The 19,706-nt window shown below is 39.2% G+C and overlaps 1 protein-coding gene across 1 annotated transcript; it reads right to left on the bottom strand.

The window, feature by feature from the left end:
• Window positions 1-1,409: 1,409 nt before the first annotated feature.
• Window positions 1,410-16,067, bottom strand: LOC109189782 (bifunctional aspartokinase/homoserine dehydrogenase 1, chloroplastic-like). Its single transcript, XM_019340408.1, has 18 exons — window positions 15,894-16,067; window positions 15,215-15,282; window positions 14,724-15,074; window positions 13,787-13,875; window positions 13,334-13,637; window positions 13,147-13,199; window positions 12,851-13,065; window positions 12,687-12,774; window positions 12,503-12,616; window positions 12,085-12,183; window positions 11,784-11,978; window positions 11,293-11,375; window positions 3,970-4,195; window positions 3,012-3,157; window positions 2,542-2,677; window positions 2,247-2,330; window positions 2,070-2,162; window positions 1,410-1,864 (listed from the first exon to the last, which is right to left on the bottom strand). The coding sequence occupies exons 1-18, from the start codon at window positions 16,046-16,048 to the stop codon at window positions 1,619-1,621; spliced, it is 2,745 nt and encodes a 914-aa protein (XP_019195953.1). The 5' UTR covers window positions 16,049-16,067; the 3' UTR covers window positions 1,410-1,618.
• Window positions 16,068-19,706: the final 3,639 nt, after the last annotated feature.

Genomic DNA, 19,706 nt, shown 5'->3' with positions numbered 1-19,706 from the left:
AGGGTCCATTTGGAAAGCAGGAAAATGATTTCTGAAAAATGAGTCATTTTCCAGAAAATATTTTCTTTTTCAGTGTTTGGTTGCACAGCAGAAAATTATTTTTGTATGTTTGGTTCATTTTCCAGAAATGAGCAAAAAAATAACAAAACCCAAAAGAAAATAATATTCAATCATTACCAAGGTTCATTTTCCAGAAATGAGCAAAAAAATAACAAAACCCAAAAGAAAATAATATTCAATCCTTCCCAATAAATATTCATTAAACACAAGTAATCCAGATGTGGCGGTGGTGTTAGTCTCTAAATTATTCATTAAACACAAAAATATTCATTTCAATTGTCCAGACTGAAATATTCAGATCCCTCTACAGATTGTCCATGAACACTAAAATATTCATTATTCGGCGGCGGTGGTGTTAGTATCAACTGTCCAGACTTCATCTTTCTACAGATCATCTCTTCCCACAAATTGATTTATGGTGTAGATACAAATCAGATCCAGCGGCGAAGCAACAGCCATCGAATCTTCGTCTCCTTGTTTCTGGACTTGGGTTTCTTCATCTGTCTTCTCCTCCGGCGAGTCCTCCGCTCCGGCGTACTCTTTGCAGCGGCGAGCAACAGTGGCGTCTCTCTCGTTCGACGTATACAAAGCATCTCCGGCGAGCAGTCCAATAGCATCTCCTGTTTTCCGATGAAGGAGTATGTATGGCAGCAACGGCGAGCAGATCCACGATGGATGTATTAGTCTCCGGCGGGAAAGCTTCCTTTTTGGTGTTGATGGAGGCTGTAGGTCTCTATCTGTTGAAGAGATGAAAGAGTGAAAAATGACTTCCCCAAAAAAAATGGGAAGTCATTTTCCGGAAAAGAAGGCTTATTTTCCATTGACTTCATGCCATTTTCCTTCAACTTCTCTTTTCCTTGTCTTGCCAAACACCAAAAACCCGGAAAATGATTTCCAGAAATCATTTTCCGAGTTTCCAAACACACCCTAGTAATTTCAACAAAATTGATCAAACAATTAGTTTGAAGAATTGTTTATTAACCTTCTTAGATTAAATCAATCATTAGCTATAGGCGTTTACATTGGTCTTTTGATAACTACGAATTCAAATAATAACTGTTAATTTTCTCTTTCACATAAAATATACATTCAGATAATGACATTCAAAAATACATTCAGATAATGACTGTTAATTTTCTTTTCTCATAATCATCTCATCCACGCAGTGGATAATTACAATCCTTTTAAAAGTATAAATAATTTATTTTCATGAATAATTTCAACGCTTTTAAAAGTATAATTTAGTTTCGTGGATAATTTCAAACCTTTTAAAAGTATAATTTACTTTCATTCCTAGTTAGTTGTTTCATTATTTGTATGTATAATTTTTATTCGTAAGCAAGAAGAAAGAACAGTAAACACCAGAACTTCATCAATATATTATATATCATGCTCATCTACAACACACTCCAAAGCCATACTCATGTTCTGTAATTAACCAAAACCAAACAGAAAATAGAAAACTTATGGGATTAACTGTTGTAAGTCCGGAAGAGATGGAGGAAAACTTGACGGCAGGAACTGGGAAAATGACGATGCTAAGGAAGACGAGAGGGAATTATGAGGGAGCACCGAGGTATGAGGCGAGCCGTAATATGTCACTGAAAACTCCTCCGGCAGTCACCTCAGCTCCGGCCCCTGGGCCACGCACAATGAGCGGCTGCGTCGCGTACCTTTCAGTTGTAAAGGCGATTATGTTGTCCGACCCTGAGAGCTGAGTGAACGGGTGCCCTTTCTCGTATCTGTGCAATTTCACGGTCCCTTCTTGATTGGCAACATCCACCACTCCAACATATCTCAACACCTTCAGGCACAGATTGTTCATTAGACTATATCTGATGCTTATTCAACTGAGAACAAATCTGTTAATGCTTATTCACATCGACTGACTAATCCAATATGCAGTTCGATTATTTTAGGCCATTCTGCTATAATTTCTACAAAAAGGTTAAATTTTCGCTGAGACGGGGATAACTATTCTGGCATCGAAGTGTTTGTATAGATCTTACCTCCCCTGCAGCTTCAGCTTCCCGCCTTTGCTTAGCAAAGTCTTCGTCAAATTGTGGCAGCTGCTGCATGAAGTCCTCGGCTGATGCACAGGCCTGGAATAAAGTAATAATATCACTTAGAAAGAAAACAACTACTATATAGTAGGGAATGTTCCGTGATTTATACTACAAAATTACCCTTAACGGCTCAGGAACAAGGTTCTTAACCGAGATATCTGAAAGTTCTAGCTTCAATCCACACTCTCTAGCAAGAATTATCACCTGTGCGAAGAAAATTATATAAGAAAACATAAAGCATCGTCCAAGGATGGAAGAGTTATCCAACATCTCATTCCCATGTACTCCAACAATGAATATATCAGTAATATCAAGGAACGTTAATTAAAGGTGAACGCACTTCAACTCTCTCAGTATGTAATAGGTGGAAGCATATTAATGTCATGAAAAAAATTGAACATTAAACATCTAATACCTTTCTGGCAACATCTGTTCCATATAGGTCTTCTCTGGGATCTGGTTCGGTATAGCCTGCCTCTTTTGCCTCCTTGACCACTTCACTAAAAGCTCGTGATCCCATGAAGTTGTTGAATATGTAACTCAAAGTTCCACTGCAGAGATTAGTTAGTTAATGGAAAAGCAGTTGAATAAGAAAAAGACAAAGATCACAAATAAAAGGAGAGCTTCTCTTACTTCTCATGTGCATTCTCTGTTCAAATTTATTTTTCCTACTTAAACCAGACAGAAGATTTGAGACTAGAATTGGAATTTTAGCCGGTTGTCTTTATTTTTTTCTTAATGATAATGAGATCCAAAATTGAATTTCTAAGTTCAAGGGATGCGGCCAAATTTCAATATGGTACTCCCTGTCTTTTTTTTTTTCTTTTTTCTTTTTTTAATGATAGCTACATAAAAAGTAGCATTACAACATGCCCTCGTACCAACCTGAAAATCCCCTCAATCTTCAATATTTTGTCCCCAGTTTCAAGAAGACCACGCAAGGTACTAATAATTGGCAAACCAGCTCCAACAGTAGCTTCATAGAAGTAATGCGTATAGGACTGACGTTGAAGATCCCTCAGTTTTAAATACTGAAATTTAAAAATATATATATAATAAATAAATAAATAAATAAATAAATAAAATAATCAAATTAAGTAATTAATAGATGCTTTCTCAATTTCAATTCTTTCAAATGAAGGTAAAAACAGCTTTTCAAAGGAAGGCCACTAGTGCACAGGATGATGAAGTAAATTGCTTATAATTACTGGTATGGACATAAAGTATAATATTGTTCCATTTTTTGGTCCCTATTTATATCATTTTTCAGCACTTTAACACTAAATTATAAAATGGCTACTTGCAGTTCAACACGTGCAAAGTTAGCAACCATTAGTCTCTCTGTTATTAATGGTATTATTGTATTAAATTTTTAGGGAGTCTTAAATGGGGGAATGGTGGGTAACTTCATATAATTAAAGGAATAATTGTGGCTAACATTGTCATATACTGTTAGTACCTCAATTATGCAGACAGCCAAACATAACCATCAATAATTCATTAGTCCCTCCTTGAAATTAGCATAATTAGCTGAGTGGCCAATTTTGAGAGTTGAGGAAGTAACAGTAGGCAAATAAATTTAGCCACAATTAGTTCTTCATTATACAAAGTTAACCACCATTAGTAGCCAAGTGGACTAACAATGATTAAATTTCATCTAATTGAGGGACAAGTGGCCACTTTTGAAATTAAGGTTCAGTGTCAAAGATGGTTTACAAAAAAACAATTATAGAGAAGGAACTAGAAGAGGAAAAGATCCATTTATCATAATAAATGGTTGCAGAAAGGTCACAACAATGCTTATCCCAACCAATCTGACCATTGGTACATATTGACATATTACCTGGTTAAGTGGTCCTGAATTGGCCTTTTTATTTGGAGTAATCACATGTATCCCTCGATGCAACCAGTCATAATAATGGCTTGCAATATAAGAATCTGCAGTGCAATCTACAAGAACAGTATTTGGGATAAAATGATTTTCACGAACATGCTGAACAAACTTATTCATGTCAGCAATATCTCCTTTTTCACTTAATAGCGCTTTCCATCTTGTCAAGTCAACACCCCTAGGAACAGTGATAAGAATGTTTCACTATCACTATATGAAGAAAATTGAACAGCATTTAACACCAATGTTATGAAAATTGAAAATATATTTAAAAAACAAAAAAAAAAAAACATTTAAATCACTGCTATAATTTAACTGCACTTAAGATTATGACACTGATACTTAACTTCGAGCAATAGATCTTAATGTTGAAAATAAAGAGTTAGTTTTATCTATAGGGTTGTGCCTGTTTATGAATAGGTGTCAGTTTATAAATAGGTATTTACAGTTATGTATTTGTGTATATGTATGTACTGTGTTTCTGTATTAGAAACAGAGAATATAGAATATATTATAATATCTTAGTTTTATATACATTCTCTCATTCCTGATTATTCATTATTGCTTCCGCCTAACTGGCGGGTGGTGTTATTCTCCACCCGCCAGACCATTCCATCTTCCAAATTCAACATGGTATCAGAGCCACTTTCCTAGGGCATTTTTCTTACTTTTTCCGGCATAAACAGTAGCCCTGAGACTGCCTCTTGAATTCCAACGTATCTATGGTTGTTTGCTTCAAAATCTACAACCACAGTCACTCTCGGAATCACGTCGCGACCTTACCCAAGAAACGCGGTGTCATCCGCCGATGCACGCGGTGTCATCTGTCAGAGTTAATTCCTCTCCATCTTTCAACCTTATCTGGAAAATTTCATTGCCATCCATCACCGCAGACGACCTTCCCTCGCGCGCTGGCGCGTGAGCCCACCTCCGGCATGATTTTCCGACGAAATTCTCCAGAAACCTCTGTCAGTACCCTGCAACCCCATCTGCGTGGATTTTGCTGTGGTGTATTTTTCCTTGTGATGTATTCTCCGGTGAAAATTCCAGATTGTTGTTTTGCCCTTTGGACCTTTTGGTGAAAGTTTGAAGGCTTTTTGGGTTTGTTGCCAAACCTCTTACCGGGGTGTTTTTGGTATAACCGTATTTGTTTCTTTATATTCGGTATACCATACTTAGTCCCTAGGGTTTTCATGTTTGGCACCTTGTTTATTTACGAAAGCTTCTTTTGTTATTCACTTATCCTATATAAGAGGTATAAACAACAATCATGTGGTTTTCTCGGTATTCATACAACAATCATGTGGGCTCTACTACCTCCCATTTGCTGCTCAAATTGGTTTGCTCTATGGTTCGTGATGAAGATTGTTGTTGGCAAATCCTAGAGTGTTTATGTTGCTGTGAGGGTTTTCGTGTCAGTTTGTGACAAGCTTCGTCCCTGGTGCCTTCATTCCCAAGGGTTGTTTATAGCATTGTTCCTCCGAAGCCATCCAGCACTTTTATTCTCTAGCTGATTTTAATCTTCATTTGTAATTCCAAATAAGGTAGAGTGTATGTTTTAATCCAAGCTTGAAACTTCCAGATGTTTAAGCTTGAGGGGGAGTGTTGAAAATAAGGAGTTAGTTTTATCTATAGGGTTGTGTTTGTTTATGAATAGGTGTCAGTTTATAAATAGGTATTTACAGTTATGTATTTGTGTATATATATATATATATATATATATATATATATATATACATACTGTGTTTCTATATTAGAAACAGAGAATATAGAATATATTATAATATCTTAGTTTTATATACATTCTCTCATTCCTGATTATTCATTATTGCTTCTGCCTAACTGGCGGGTGGTGTTATTCTCCACCCGCCAGACCATTCCATCTTCCAAATTCAACACTTAATATCATGATTCATGACCCTTAAAAAAAACACCCTTCTAATATCTGATCCTCACCAAAGCCAAAAATAAATAAATACTCTTGTAGTAATAAGAAAATATAATAAAGTCATTGCATGATCAAGTACAATATTAAATTATCCTATGGATGGACATATGGCATTATTCATTAAGAAGAGTGCATTTAACAAATTGGTAGTGGAAATGTGGAAGAACAATGAGATCCATACTTCGAGTTCAAATTCTGTTATTTTATAACCAAAACCTAAATACATAAATAAATAAGACAAATAGTCCCAAATTGAAGTAATTAAGGATTCATAATAATAGATAACTAGTTTTCCTAATTAATGTAGGGTCCTTTATTATTCAATGTGATGATGAAATTTGTTGAAACCCTAGGCCCGTTACAGTGGGCCCATTAGGTTATAGCTAGTTTTCAGTATAAATTATTGTAATCTATACAGTTCTAGGTTGAGAAATAGATGAAACCCTTCACACTTTCACATGGTATCAGAGCCTAAACCCTAAATATTCTCTTTCTTCCCTCACACCGCCGCCGCCGCCGCTGCCACCGGAGCCACTCTGCCGCCGCGACTGTTTCACTGTTCCGACATCCACCTGGTGTTTTTCTTCCAAACTAACACCACAGGAGTTACCGGACCGTCGTCGCGAGCCTACAGTAGGAATCCGGTCGCCTATCTCCTCCGCACGCGCCGCCGCCGTCGCTGGACTGCCGCTCGCTTTTCCGGCCAGATCTCTCTCCTCCGGCCTCCGATCACGACACCGCCACCGCCGTTGGATTCGTCTCGACGAGGCGCTTCCGGGAGTGTTGACTGTTTTCCTCGCCACCGCCGGTCAGAGAGAAACAGACAGTGTGTTTTTCTTTTTGGGTAATCTCTATGGCTTCCTTTACCTCTTATCCCACCATTACTATGGACAAATTGGTTGGGAGTGAAAACTACACTTCGTGGGCCGCTTCTGTGACACTCTGGTTCAAAGGCCAGGGGATGTCTGATCATCTAACCAAAAAGGTTGGGGAAATTGAAGAATCGAAGAAATCAGATTGGGAGAAGTCAGACGCGTTATTGTGCAATATGTTGTGGCAATCCATTGACCCTAAATTATATCTTATTTACAAGTCTTATGACACTTGTTATGATGTGTGGAATAAAGCTAAGTCATTGTATACTAATGATATCCAAAGGCTATATTCCCTTGTATCTAATATGCTTAATTTCCGTTCCACTGCTGATATGAGTACACAGGATTTTTTGGGTCGGATGGAAGCTTTACAGCAGGAGTATCATAATTTACTTCCATATCAGGAGACGTCAGAAAGTCATATGAAGCAGTATGATAAGTTCTTTATGGTGATGACCTTGGCTACCCTTCGGCCTGACCAGGTTCACATTCGTGATCAGATTTTATCCAGTCCTAGTGTGCCTACCTACACTGACGCTGCTGCCAGACTGCTTCGTATTGCCTCAACTCCCTCAATTGAACCTATTGGAGAGTCATCAGTTCTAGCTACTCGGGCTGTGGATAGAGGACCTTCTGGACCATCTAGTGGTGGTGGTGGTCGTCGTGGCAAACGTCCTCGGTGTGAATACTGCCACAAAGATGGTCATACCAAAGATCGTTGTTGGAAGTTACATGGTCGGCCTCCCCGTTCTGTTAATCTAGCCCAGGCTGCTGCATCCGAGAGTCAGACTCATGAGCCAACCTCTACCCCAGTTGAGATGACCTCTAGGGAATATGAAGAGTATCTCCAACTTAAAGCAGCATCCCGCCTTGAATCTTCCACACCTAATGCTGGTACTTCATCTTTGGTTTGTCTTTCACACGCCAATACTCCAAATTCTTGGATATTGGACTCAGGTGCTTCAGATCATATTTCCGGTAACCTTTCTCTTTTGCATAATGTGTCTAAGTCTAAGACTTTACCCATGGTCACCTTAGCTAATGGTCATCAAACACCAGCAATTGGTGTTGGTCAGGCTTCCCCTATATCGTCTTTTTCCTTGGAGTCTGTTTTATATGTCCCTAACAGTCCCTTCAACCTTATCTCTGTGAGTAAAATTACCCGTACTCTCAATTGTTCCATAACCTTTTGTGCTGATTCGGTTGTTGTGCAGGATCGCAGTACGGGGAGGGTGATTGGCACCGGCAATGAGTCACAGGGCCTCTATTACATGCGGGGTGGTGATGTTGCTGCTTCTGCCTCTACAGAGTCTCCTTTACTTATTCATAGTCGTTTGGGTCATCCTAGTCTCTCTAAACTAAAACGGATGGTCCCAGGTCTGTCTATTGAGTCTTTTGATTGTGAGTCGTGTCATCTTGGAAAGCAATCACGTCAGTCTTTTCCGAGAAGAGTCAATAATCGGGCTGCGTCCCTCTTTGATTTAGTTCATTCAGATATATGGGGTCCTTGTCGTGTCAACTCTATTTTGGGTTTTCGTTATTTCGTAACCTTTATTGATGATTATTCAAGGTGCACTTGGGTTTTCCTTATGAAAGATCGTTCTGAATTGTTTCAGATTTTTCAAACTTTTTGTGCTGAAATACAAACTCAATTTGGCAAACTCATTCGTGTTTTGCGTAGTGATAATGCTAAAGAATATCTCTCTCATCCTTTTCAGTCATATATGACATCTCGTGGTATATTGCATCAAAGGTCATGTGTTTACACACCTCAGCAGAATGGGGTGGCTGAGCGTAAGAATAGACATCTAGTAGAAATTGCCCGTACTATGTTGTTACACTCCCATGTTCATTCTCAATTCTGGGCTGATGCTATCCTTACTGCTTGTTACCTGATCAATCACATGCCATCTTCTGCTCTTAACAATGACACCCCATATTCCATTGTGTGTCCTTCTGTTGATCCTTTCCCTATTCAACCTCGTGTTTTTGGGTGTGTTTGTTTTGTTCATGACATGACTCCAGGTCGATCCAAATTAGATCCTAAAGCAGTCAAGTGTGTCTTTTTGGGTTATTCCCGTGTCCAAAAGGGTTATAGGTGTTATTCTCCAGCACTAAAGCGTCACTTTGTATCCGCAGATGTCACCTTTATTGAGTCCACACCATTTTTCCAGTCCTCATCAGGAGACACGATCCCTGTCTCTGAGGTGCTCCCCGTACCTTATCTTGGTCCACTTCCTCTTGTCCAGTCCACTGTTCCTCCAGCTCAACCGACTCCTCTTAACCCGCCCCTTCAGGTTTATCACCGGCGTCCTCGCCCTGCAGTTCCTGAGGTCCCTAGTGACTTGCCAGTACTGTCCGATCCTCCGGCTGCGGTTCCACCACTTCCACTGCAATCTGACACTGATCTCACTGAGGCACCTATTGCTGTTCGAAAAGGTACACGTTCTACTCGTAACCCCCATCCTATATATACCTTTCTGAGTTATCACCGTGTCTCGTCCCCTTACTTTGCATTTCTTTCTCACCTATCTTCTGTGTCTATACCCAAATCCACTCGTGAGGCTCTCTCGGATCCAGGTTGGCGTCAAGCCATGTTAACAGAAATGGAGGCCCTCCAGTCTAGTGGCACGTGAGAGTTGGTTCCTCTTCCTCCTGGTAAAACTGTGGTTGGTTGTAGATGGATTTATACGGTGAAAGTGGGCCCTGATGGCGCAATTGATCGTCTTAAGGCTCGTCTGGTGGCAAAAGGCTATACTCAGATTTTTGGTTTGGATTATACTGATACTTTTTCCCCGGTTGCTAAAATTGCTTCAGTTCGTTTACTTTTGTCTTTGGCAGCCATTCATCATTGGGACTTACACCAGCTGGATATCAAGAATGCCTTTCTTCATGGTGATCTTCACGAGGAGGTTTATATGGAGCAACCACCTGGGTTTGTTGCTCAGGGGGAGTCTGGTATGGTATGTAAACTTCGCCGTTCTTTATATGGTTTAAAGCAATCTCCACGAGCTCGGTTTGGAAGGTTTAGTTCTGTGGTGTGTGAGTTTGGTATGACAAGAAGTGCAGTTGATCATTCTGTTTTCTATCGTCATTCTAATGAGAAATGCATATACCTTGTAGTATATGTGGATGACATTGTTATTACAGGGAGTGATCAAGAGGGCATATTTCAGTTGAAGGAGTATCTCTTTAGTCGGTTCCAGACTAAGGATTTGGGTAAGCTAAAATACTTTCTTGGAATTGAAGTGGCTCAATCTAGCAGTGGTGTTGTTATTTCTCAAAGGAAGTATGCCTTGGATATCTTAGAAGAAACTGGCATGCTGGACAGTAGACCGGTTGATAATCCAATGGATCCGAATGCTAAACTCCTACCAGGACAGGGGGAGCCATTGCCTGACCGAGAGCGATATAGGAGATTGATTGGAAAACTGAATTATCTCACGATCACACGACCGGATATCTCCTTCGCAGTTAGTGTGTTGAGTCAATTTCTTGAGACACCTTGTGATTCTCATTGGGATGCTGTTGTTCGTGTTCTAAGGTATATCAAGAGAGCACCAGGACAAGGCTTAGTATACGAAGATAGAGGACATTCACAAGTTGTTGGGTATTGTGATGCAGATTGGGCTGGTTGCCCATTTGACAAACGCTCTACTTCAGGTTATTGTATTCTCATTGGAGGTAATCTCATATCTTGGAAAAGTAAGAAGCAGGATGTGGTTGCTAGGTCCAGTGCTGAAGCAGAATATCGAGCCATGGCGCTTGCCACATGTGAGCTTATGTGGCTTAAACACCTACTACAAGAATTGCAATGTGGCAATGTTGCCCAAATGACGTTGATATGTGACAATCAAGCAGCTCTACACATCGCGTCAAATCCTGTTTATCATGAGAGGACTAAACACATTAAGATTGACTGTCACTTCATTAGAGAGAAGATTGTGTCAGGGTGTATTAAAACTAGCTTTGTTAATTCTGCAGATCAGTTAGCTGATATCTTGACGAAATCCCTTAGAGCTCCTAGAGTTGAATATATTTGTAACAAGCTGGGAGCTTATGATCTATACTCTCCAGCTTGAGGGGGAGTGTTGAAACCCTAGGCCCGTTACAGTGGGCCCATTAGGTTATAGCTAGTTTTCAGTATAAATTATTGTAATCTGTACAGTTCTAGGTTGAGAAATAGATGAAACCCTTCACACTTTCACAAAATTGAAATGCTTCAATGCCAGCATTGAGAAAGACAAACTTCCGATATCTACTTAACACCAACTTTAACAAAACTACTATTACAAAGAATTTTCCACTCCGTAAATGGTTGCTTTCTTATGTTCTGGCTAAAAAGTAAAAACAGACTTAAAAGTGAGCATTTAAAAGGATTTTGAAGACCCAAATAATGCTACTGCCAATGTAATGAAACTTATGAAAGATGATTCTGTGTTCAATACTTACTTCTCGGATAATAGCATTTTCTTTGATCCAGTAATACCCATAACACGCAAATCAATGTTAAACTTTTCCTTTAAGAACGCAGCCTGCCACAGAAAACAACAATGCTTTATATTTAAGGTTCTATCACAATGTTGAAGATGAGAACTAGTTAGAGCCACAAAGAATTACTTTATGAAAACATGATAAAATTATAACACCAACAAGAAAAAACTTTTTTGAGGAAAGTTACTCCAAAAAAGAAACATCTTTCAGCTTAATTCAAAGATGACATGGCATTAATTAGAGCTGCACTCAACCCATGGGTTATAAGATTTTCACTTTCTGCATTATTATGCACTGGTTGAGCAAAGACATACACACAAATTATCATTCACATACATTGGCTAGGAAAGAATGCCCTACATGAAGCCTGGGTAACCCAGGAGTTTGGAGGGCGGGTTGGGCCTTCTATGGGTTCAAATATGCCTGGTAACCAACATAAATTTGTATACCTGATCTTTGAGCTGGTCAAGTAATGTACTACCAATCAACCCAGGACCAATGATACCAACAGCAATTGTTGTTCTTGTCAAATAGAATCTTGAGTGCACAGCACGTAAAGCCCTTACACAATCTTCTCGTTTAACAACTACTGTGATGTTGTACTCTGAGCAACCTTGAGCTATGCCACGGACATTGATATTCGCCTGCATTGACATGCCAAATTTCAAAGTTTTGACATCTAAGAATAACCACAGATTATCGAAGCACCATTAAGTTTCAATGCAAGACTAGATGGTTAAGTTTTCCAACCTTCGCAAGTGCAGAGAAAAGTGTAGCACTAACTCCTGGTGTACTTGCCATTCTCTGACCAACTGCAGCTAAAATGCTACAGTTTGGGATCACTGCAATCTGAAAATTGAAAAACACTTACTTATTTAACAGGGAACCCAAAATCTGTGATTAAAGCATACAGATTGCTAGAATATAAATTTGAAATATTAGTTCGTTACAAAGCAGATGTTTTTAGTAGTATTTTTCCTATAATTAAATGGTGTATGCCCAACGTATGTATTAAGCATTCTCAATGTAGTCACTAATATATTAGGGTTTTCTCTATTTTAAATCTTGACATGCTATCAGAGCCAGCAAGCAACTAATGAACTAAACATGCAGACTTATATATTGGTAGAATAAGAACTCAAATGAAACCTGGGAAAGGCGCTGAAACCTGGGAAAGGCGCCCTGCACCCAGAGCCTGAGAAAATCTGGATTCTAAAACTTCAGCAACTGCTTTTACTTCTTTTTCAGGTACAGCAAAGCATATTGAGTGCTCACTACTGGCCTGCATCATGCTAGTCAAAGACAATTGTACACATAAAAGTAAATTCACTTGCATCAGATGACCTTGATACCTGGGAAATCATGATGACATTAGCTCCGACATCTTTCACTGCACTGAAAATAGCACTAGCTGTACCAGGAACACCAGCCATTCCAGTTCTGCAACGTAAACTTGCAAGTAACTATATGTAAAGAAATAGAAGATGAATAACAAGTGGCGGAGCTTCATTCTCACCCTTCAACATTCACGAGTGCTAGATTGTCTATTGTTGCAAATCCTTTGACAAGGGATTCTGATCCATGTCCCTCTTCATGTTCACTGTCAGGGGACTGGCAGATCATTGTTCCAGGTGCAGAAAGGTTGAAGATATTCTTTATGACAATTGGAATGTTGTATTGCATCACAGGAACAATTGTTCGAGGATGTAAGACATTTGCACCAAAATATGACTGCAAAAAAGATTGCACTTTTAAGTTATAAAGTTGATGTCTCAATAACGTTGAGAGTTTCAGAAAATATCAAGGCCACACCATTTCCCATGCTTCTTGATATGTCAATGTCTTCAGTATTACTGCCTCACTGACTGCATAAACAATAACTTTTTATTATCCAACATTTTTTAAATCTAGGATAATGGGTAAAGGGATTTTTCCAGTCACACTATTTATCGAGTGATTAATAGCAGAAAGAAGATGATTAATTTACTAGTTAATCAACCTTTTCTTGGGTCTGCACTGTACACGCCATCAACATCTGTCCATATTGTAACTTGGCGTGCTCTAACAAGAGAACCCATAATAGCAGCAGAAAAGTCACTGCCATCTCTCTTCAAAGTGGTACATATATTCTGGGGTGTGCTCGCTATAAAACCAGTTGCAATGATTGTCTTAGATGGGTTTTTAGAGTACCATTGATCAAGTCTTTCCTCCGATGCTAGATAATCTGGATCAACTTGATTAGAACTAGTAGGGTTTACAACAAGAACCTCCCTGGTGTCCATCCACGTACAGTCCAGACCATTCTACGGCAATGCAAAAATAAAATAAAAAATTTAGGCAACAAATTTGGACCAATTTTTAATTGAAAAAATACATACTGAATTAGTGATCTTATATCTAAATAAATTAATTAAAAAAAAAAAAAGAAAAAAAAAATCAACTCTTAAACCACCTTTTTGACAACTAAAGATAGCAAGTGAGCAGACCATAGCTCTCCATGACCGACAACAAAATCTGAAAATGATTCTGTTGCATGACCAGCTGTAATGAAACAGACTCATAAGTTAAGATGAAACCAAGGAAATAGACAGAGAAGTGGGGTTTGAATTAAATTAAGATAGCATACTGTAAATAAAAAATAAAATAAAATAATTAACATGATATCAATTAGTGTGAGCCAATAATGAAAGATTGAAGCAAAGATCACAGTATGCTTTTATCTTTCAGTGAAATGTGGTTGTCTATACAACTAAAATATTATGCAATTATGTTTATGTGGTTGAGTCTTCATAAAAACTGGGAGATCACATGAAGCTAGATTACAATGTTGTGTCTAGCTTAAAAGCTTACTTAGCAATTAAGTAAACCTCCAGCCTCACTCATTTCCTTTCCCTTGATATAACCATTTTTCCAGTCCATGTTTTACCAAAAACCAAATGTAGAACAACATAAGAAAATCAAAAAGGGGAAAAGAAAATGATAGCTTTTGTATAAATAAATACACAATTTGTCTCGTGGTGGCTAAAAATTTGTTTCAGGGTGCACTTGAATTTTGAGTCTTTCTCAAGGATGTGTTTCTTGGTGGACTTCAATCTCCTACGAGAAAATGTTTTATATGTGCAGTTGTGCACTTCACCACCAGTGAAAGACTACTAGAAAGAAAATGCATAAATATTTTAGATAGCAAGTTTCATGACAAACTTTCTAACACAATAAATTTTCTATTAATAGGTGTTAAATAGAAATGCTTCCTTACACAAATTTTATTATATTAAAGAGTCAAAAACTTAGGTGCAAACAAGTTATTGTTGATATGCAAAACAACTTATGCATAAAAGGCTTAAGAAAGAGACACGCCAATATTAAAGCAAGCATGTTAACAGGCATACCAATATATATTGCATGAAGCATGGCTTTAAGGTTGTTGATATCATCATGCAATTTTGATAAGAAAGCTGCAAGATCACTTCCATCAAGTAAATCTACTGCAGTTAACTTGTGTTTCTCATGAACAGCATCCAATGCACTCGTATATAAATCATCCCGAGATTGCGCTTTGTATATCAAATCATACATCATATCAGTCACTTTTGACATTGCAGACACAACAATCAATTTTCTCTCTGATGTATCCTTGCTTATTACATCTGCAACATTCTGTATCCTTTCAGAGCTTCCCACACAAGTACCACCAAATTTATGCACACTCCAATTATCACCCTTGGGAAGCTGAGTTTTCTCTATTGTTTCATTCATTGAACATTATGTTAAAACATTAGAAGTTAAGCAAATATGAGATCTAATGTAAATTAATGAAGATATATATAATATAAAAGGTCAGTCAAAACACAATGAAGACTAGAGCTGACAGTAAATGTACCTGTACTTGCAATCGCTACATGTGAATTTGGCATGTCACTTGTGCTCCATTGTGAACTACAATCAATTCTGTAATACAATTAAAAGAATTCATTTAACAATCTGGTTTAAAGGAATGTTGCCATCAAGACAACATAAAAGTAACCCCATGCACATCAGTGCCAAAGATAATGAGTTGTGCACATGCACATACAAAGAAAAGTTGTACGCTTCCAGGATTCACACAGGATGCATGGAGGCCAAGTAAACTCATTACCAAAACTTCTACCTCAAAAAGGTTAAAAATTTTGTGTAGCTGTGACTTTGTGGACATGAATTATAAGACTGAAAGCAATCGTTAACACTCTACCATATAATAAATATTAAATGTACAAGGAAATATGATTTGGTCTCAAATGTTCCCATTCAGAAAGCGAGATTTAATCTGAAACTGCAACTTTCCGAATTGTATTCAGTTTATCCTAAACAACCCACACACATTTTCCCCCACGAGTAACACTTTATACATTGAAACACAGATAACAGAACATGGATGAACAATACGGAGTCCGCCAATGAGTGAGTGACAAAGACTGGAAAAAAAAATTGTAGAAATTCATTTTCTACAAATTTTTACAAATTGATGCAAAACTCAAGTTACTCTTATCAAAACAAGGAAATCAAACGGAATCCATGCTTACTTGAGAGGAGAAGAGCGGTGGAAGGGAGAACGCAGAGATATATTGGTGAAGGAAGATGATGCCTTCTTAGAATTGGCATTTGAGGTAGTTGCCGGTGAGAAAGCGTAGGCGGTCAGGCTACCGGAGCGCGTCGGAGCGATGGGAGATAGTGCCATTTTCCGATTTGTGCTGAGGCTGCTACGATGTGGGGGGCTGGGCGGGGGGTTTTAGGTTGGCGTGTTTGGACTGTTGGCTTTGGACTTTGCTGACCAATCACTCAAATTATGCCCTGGACTCGTGTTCACAGTGCATTGTGGACACAAATCCAAAACGATGTTGTTTTTAGGAAAAACGCCTCATTTCAATTAAAAAATAAAATTTGACGCGTGTCTTGTCGTTAACAGCGTTATTCTTTTGTGTGATTATGAATGTACAATTATAATATTATGAATGTACAGTTATGCAATTATGAATATACAGTTATGGAATTATGGAATTATGAACACAGAACTCTGACATTATGAACTTACAATTATGAACATAGAGCTCTAAAATTATGAACATAGAGCTTCGAAAATTATAACACAAAGATAAAAAATACAACACAAGACACAAACACTTGTTAAATATTTACTTATTTTTCAAATCGGATTTAGGTACATAATTTGTGTTATAGGCACAAAATTTCACAACAAAGACATAAATTTATAACATAATACACAATTACTAATTTATTTTAGATACAGAAGGTACAGAATTTCATAATACCACATAGAAGAATTCACAACATAAAACACGTACACAAGCACCCAAAGTGCACTGTGAACCCTGGTCCATCGTATAAGGATTGCTTTTGAATTAACTTTGTACTTGAATAATAATATCATTGTTGGTAATATTCCTTGGCCAATTATTATTGTATGGACTATGGCCCACATAGCTATGTGAATTATACTATTAAATAATGTATATTTAGTATACAAATAATTTACTTTTAATATATTAAAAATATATATTATATTCTTAAAAAAATACATTATTTGAATACTAAAATACATTATTTCGTATAATATATATTCAGTATATAAATAATGTATTTTTATTATATTAAAAATGTACTTTTTATTATGATTCATGTAACACTATGAATCATGGTCCATAATATAATTTGCCATTCCGTGGCCAATTGGGCCTCGTCAAATATGGCTAAGCAAGTCATGATGCGCAAATTATGCCCTGGAAACGTGTTCACCATTCATGGTGAACACGGGTCCAAATAGTGTCGTTTTTACGGAAAAAAAAAATTTAGTTAATGTGCTGTTAACGGCGCACATTTGTTCAGATTATGAATTTTATGTTATGAGATTATGACTGTACTGTAAATTCATAATCTCATAACAAAAAATTCATAATTTCACAACAGAAAATTCATAATCTCATAACAGAAAATTCATAATTTCATAACAGAAAATTCATGCTATATATACAGTACATGAATTTTCTGTACTCACACATGCTATATACTCACACATGTCCACCGACAATCGAATCATTAAGGCATCAACGCGCCAGCCTCGTGCGGGAGTCACTGTTTTCAACGAGGAGTGGTAGGGAGTCCGAGACCCCCACAGTGACACGCTCTGTTCCATAATTTAGTTGTCCCATTGAACCTAGGTGTCAACTAGGTTGGGTATCCACTATATAAATTTTTAGTCCAGGACTTTAGACCCATTCCTCGTTCCAACTTCTCAACAACCATTTGCTTACCCTCGGGTTAGCGAGATAGCAGCCGCTACGTTATCTTTTGACATCACTTAGTCAATAGATATAACCCCTGTTGTGAGAAATTGTTTAATGGTATTATATCCACGACTTATAAGTCTAGACCTACCATTCCACATCTAACTCTATACTTAACCAATTTTGGCTTGACTATCGCAACGCACACAAATTGGAGGTACGAGTTGACCACTTGGAACATTCCCGAAAAAATGGCATAGCCATTCGGCCTACTCGCTCGCGACTCGAGTCTAAGGCTCTTAGCTTAGATCCCGTCATGGATCTTATCTATCACAAATCGTTTCGAGAACTTCCATACAACCAACTGCACTGGCTTACGTAAACACGTAGCCTTTAATGGACTTAGCGTCCTTTGATATCCATGCTATACTTTCCAAGTACGACTAGATATCCCATGTAGTGCAGTCCAAAGTCACGAGCATACCTTAAGTATCTCATAACTCTCACTATTGCCTTCTAGTGCGTAACACTAGGGTTACTCGTATGTATACTGAGTTCGTTAACCGCAAAGGCAATATCCGACCTAGTACTACCCATTAGATACATTTAAACTACCAGTAATCTGAATGTATTCTTCATGAGAAATACAATTTCTGTGATTATCGACTAGTTGTACGTTAGTATCTAACGGTGTCCAAACCACTTGATTAATATCCTTTGCAAGGATTCGATCAACGCAATGAAATTGGTTTTGTTAGACATAATATTATTATTGTTATATTTCCCTGTACTCTCTGAATAAGTCAATAAGTTAGAGTTATATGGCTAGCCTATTGTATAGGGTTAGTTAACGTAGATTGCTCTATTATTGTATTATCTTCGCTATTGTTCAGTTAATGCAATTATCGTTGATCTCATCTGGTATCAGCTAACCAGGTTGGGAATCTCTCTACCACCACCCAAAACAACCGTTCCTCTCCCCTCTACCACCACCCGACACCACAAACCACCACCCCGGCGACATGTCCTCCAACTCCTCGGAGCGAACCGTGAGTGCCGCCACCGATGCCTCGCCGGCGACTGCCTCCAACCCACTGGCGAGCGCTCACCACTTCGTCTCCATCAAGCTAACCATGCGGAATTTCTTATTCTGGAGGACTCAACTGGTGCCCTTCCTCCGTGGCCAAGATTTGTTAGGCTACGTAGATGGCGAGACACCGTGCCCCTCCCCGACGATCGACGCAGCACCGGCTTCCGGCGACTCCGCTTCTGCCACCACCACGTCGTCTCCAGTCCCGAACCCGGCGTTCAAAGCGTGGATCAAGCAGGACCAATCGATCATGTCCTTGCTCATCTCATTCTCTGATGAGGTGATGCATTTGGCTGTGGGGAGGTCGACGTCCAAGGAGGTATGGGAGTCCATCACGTCCGCGCTTGGCAGCTCCACCCGCGCCCGGTGTCTGAGTTTGCTCGGACAGTTCCACTCTCTCCACCAAGGCAACAGTACTGCCACCGAATACCTGGGTCGTGCGCAGTTGTTGGTGGAAAACCTCGCGTTGGCCGGCCGGCCGATATCTTTGGATGAACAGAACCTCTTTGTGTTCAGAGGTTTGAGACCGGAGTTCCGCGCCATGGCGTCGTCGCTCACCGCCGCCGGAGTACCTGTAACCATCCCACAGATATCTGATTACTTGCAGGCACAGGAATTCATTCACGCGGAGGACTTTCCCGCTACAGCAGACGGCGGCTTCGGAGCTGCACCATCGGCGCACTTCACTGCCCGAGGTCGTCGCAACCACGGCGATGGTGGCCGGGGTGCTGCGAATGGGAATGGCAGAAACCGAGGCCGTGGTGGGAACGGCCGAGGTCGTGGTGGCCGGAACGGCGTGCCCAGGTGTCAAATATGCCGTGCGCAAGGACACACCGCCGTCACCTGCTACCAACGCTACTCCGGCCAGTCGCCGATGCAGGCCCATGTCGCCGTTTCCGGCGAAGAATCGGCTGCCGGCTCGTCTGCCGGGTGGTTCCCGGATACCGGAGCCACCGCTCACGCCACGCCTGATCACACCATGATGTCCCAGTCAGATGATTATA

Source organism: Ipomoea nil, unplaced genomic scaffold (genome assembly GCF_001879475.1).
Source record: "Ipomoea nil cultivar Tokyo-kokei standard unplaced genomic scaffold, Asagao_1.1 scaffold1562, whole genome shotgun sequence".
NCBI lineage: Eukaryota > Viridiplantae > Streptophyta > Magnoliopsida > Solanales > Convolvulaceae > Ipomoea > Ipomoea nil.
Note: the sequence above shows the minus strand (reverse complement) of the source record. Positions and strands in the feature narration are given on the sequence as shown.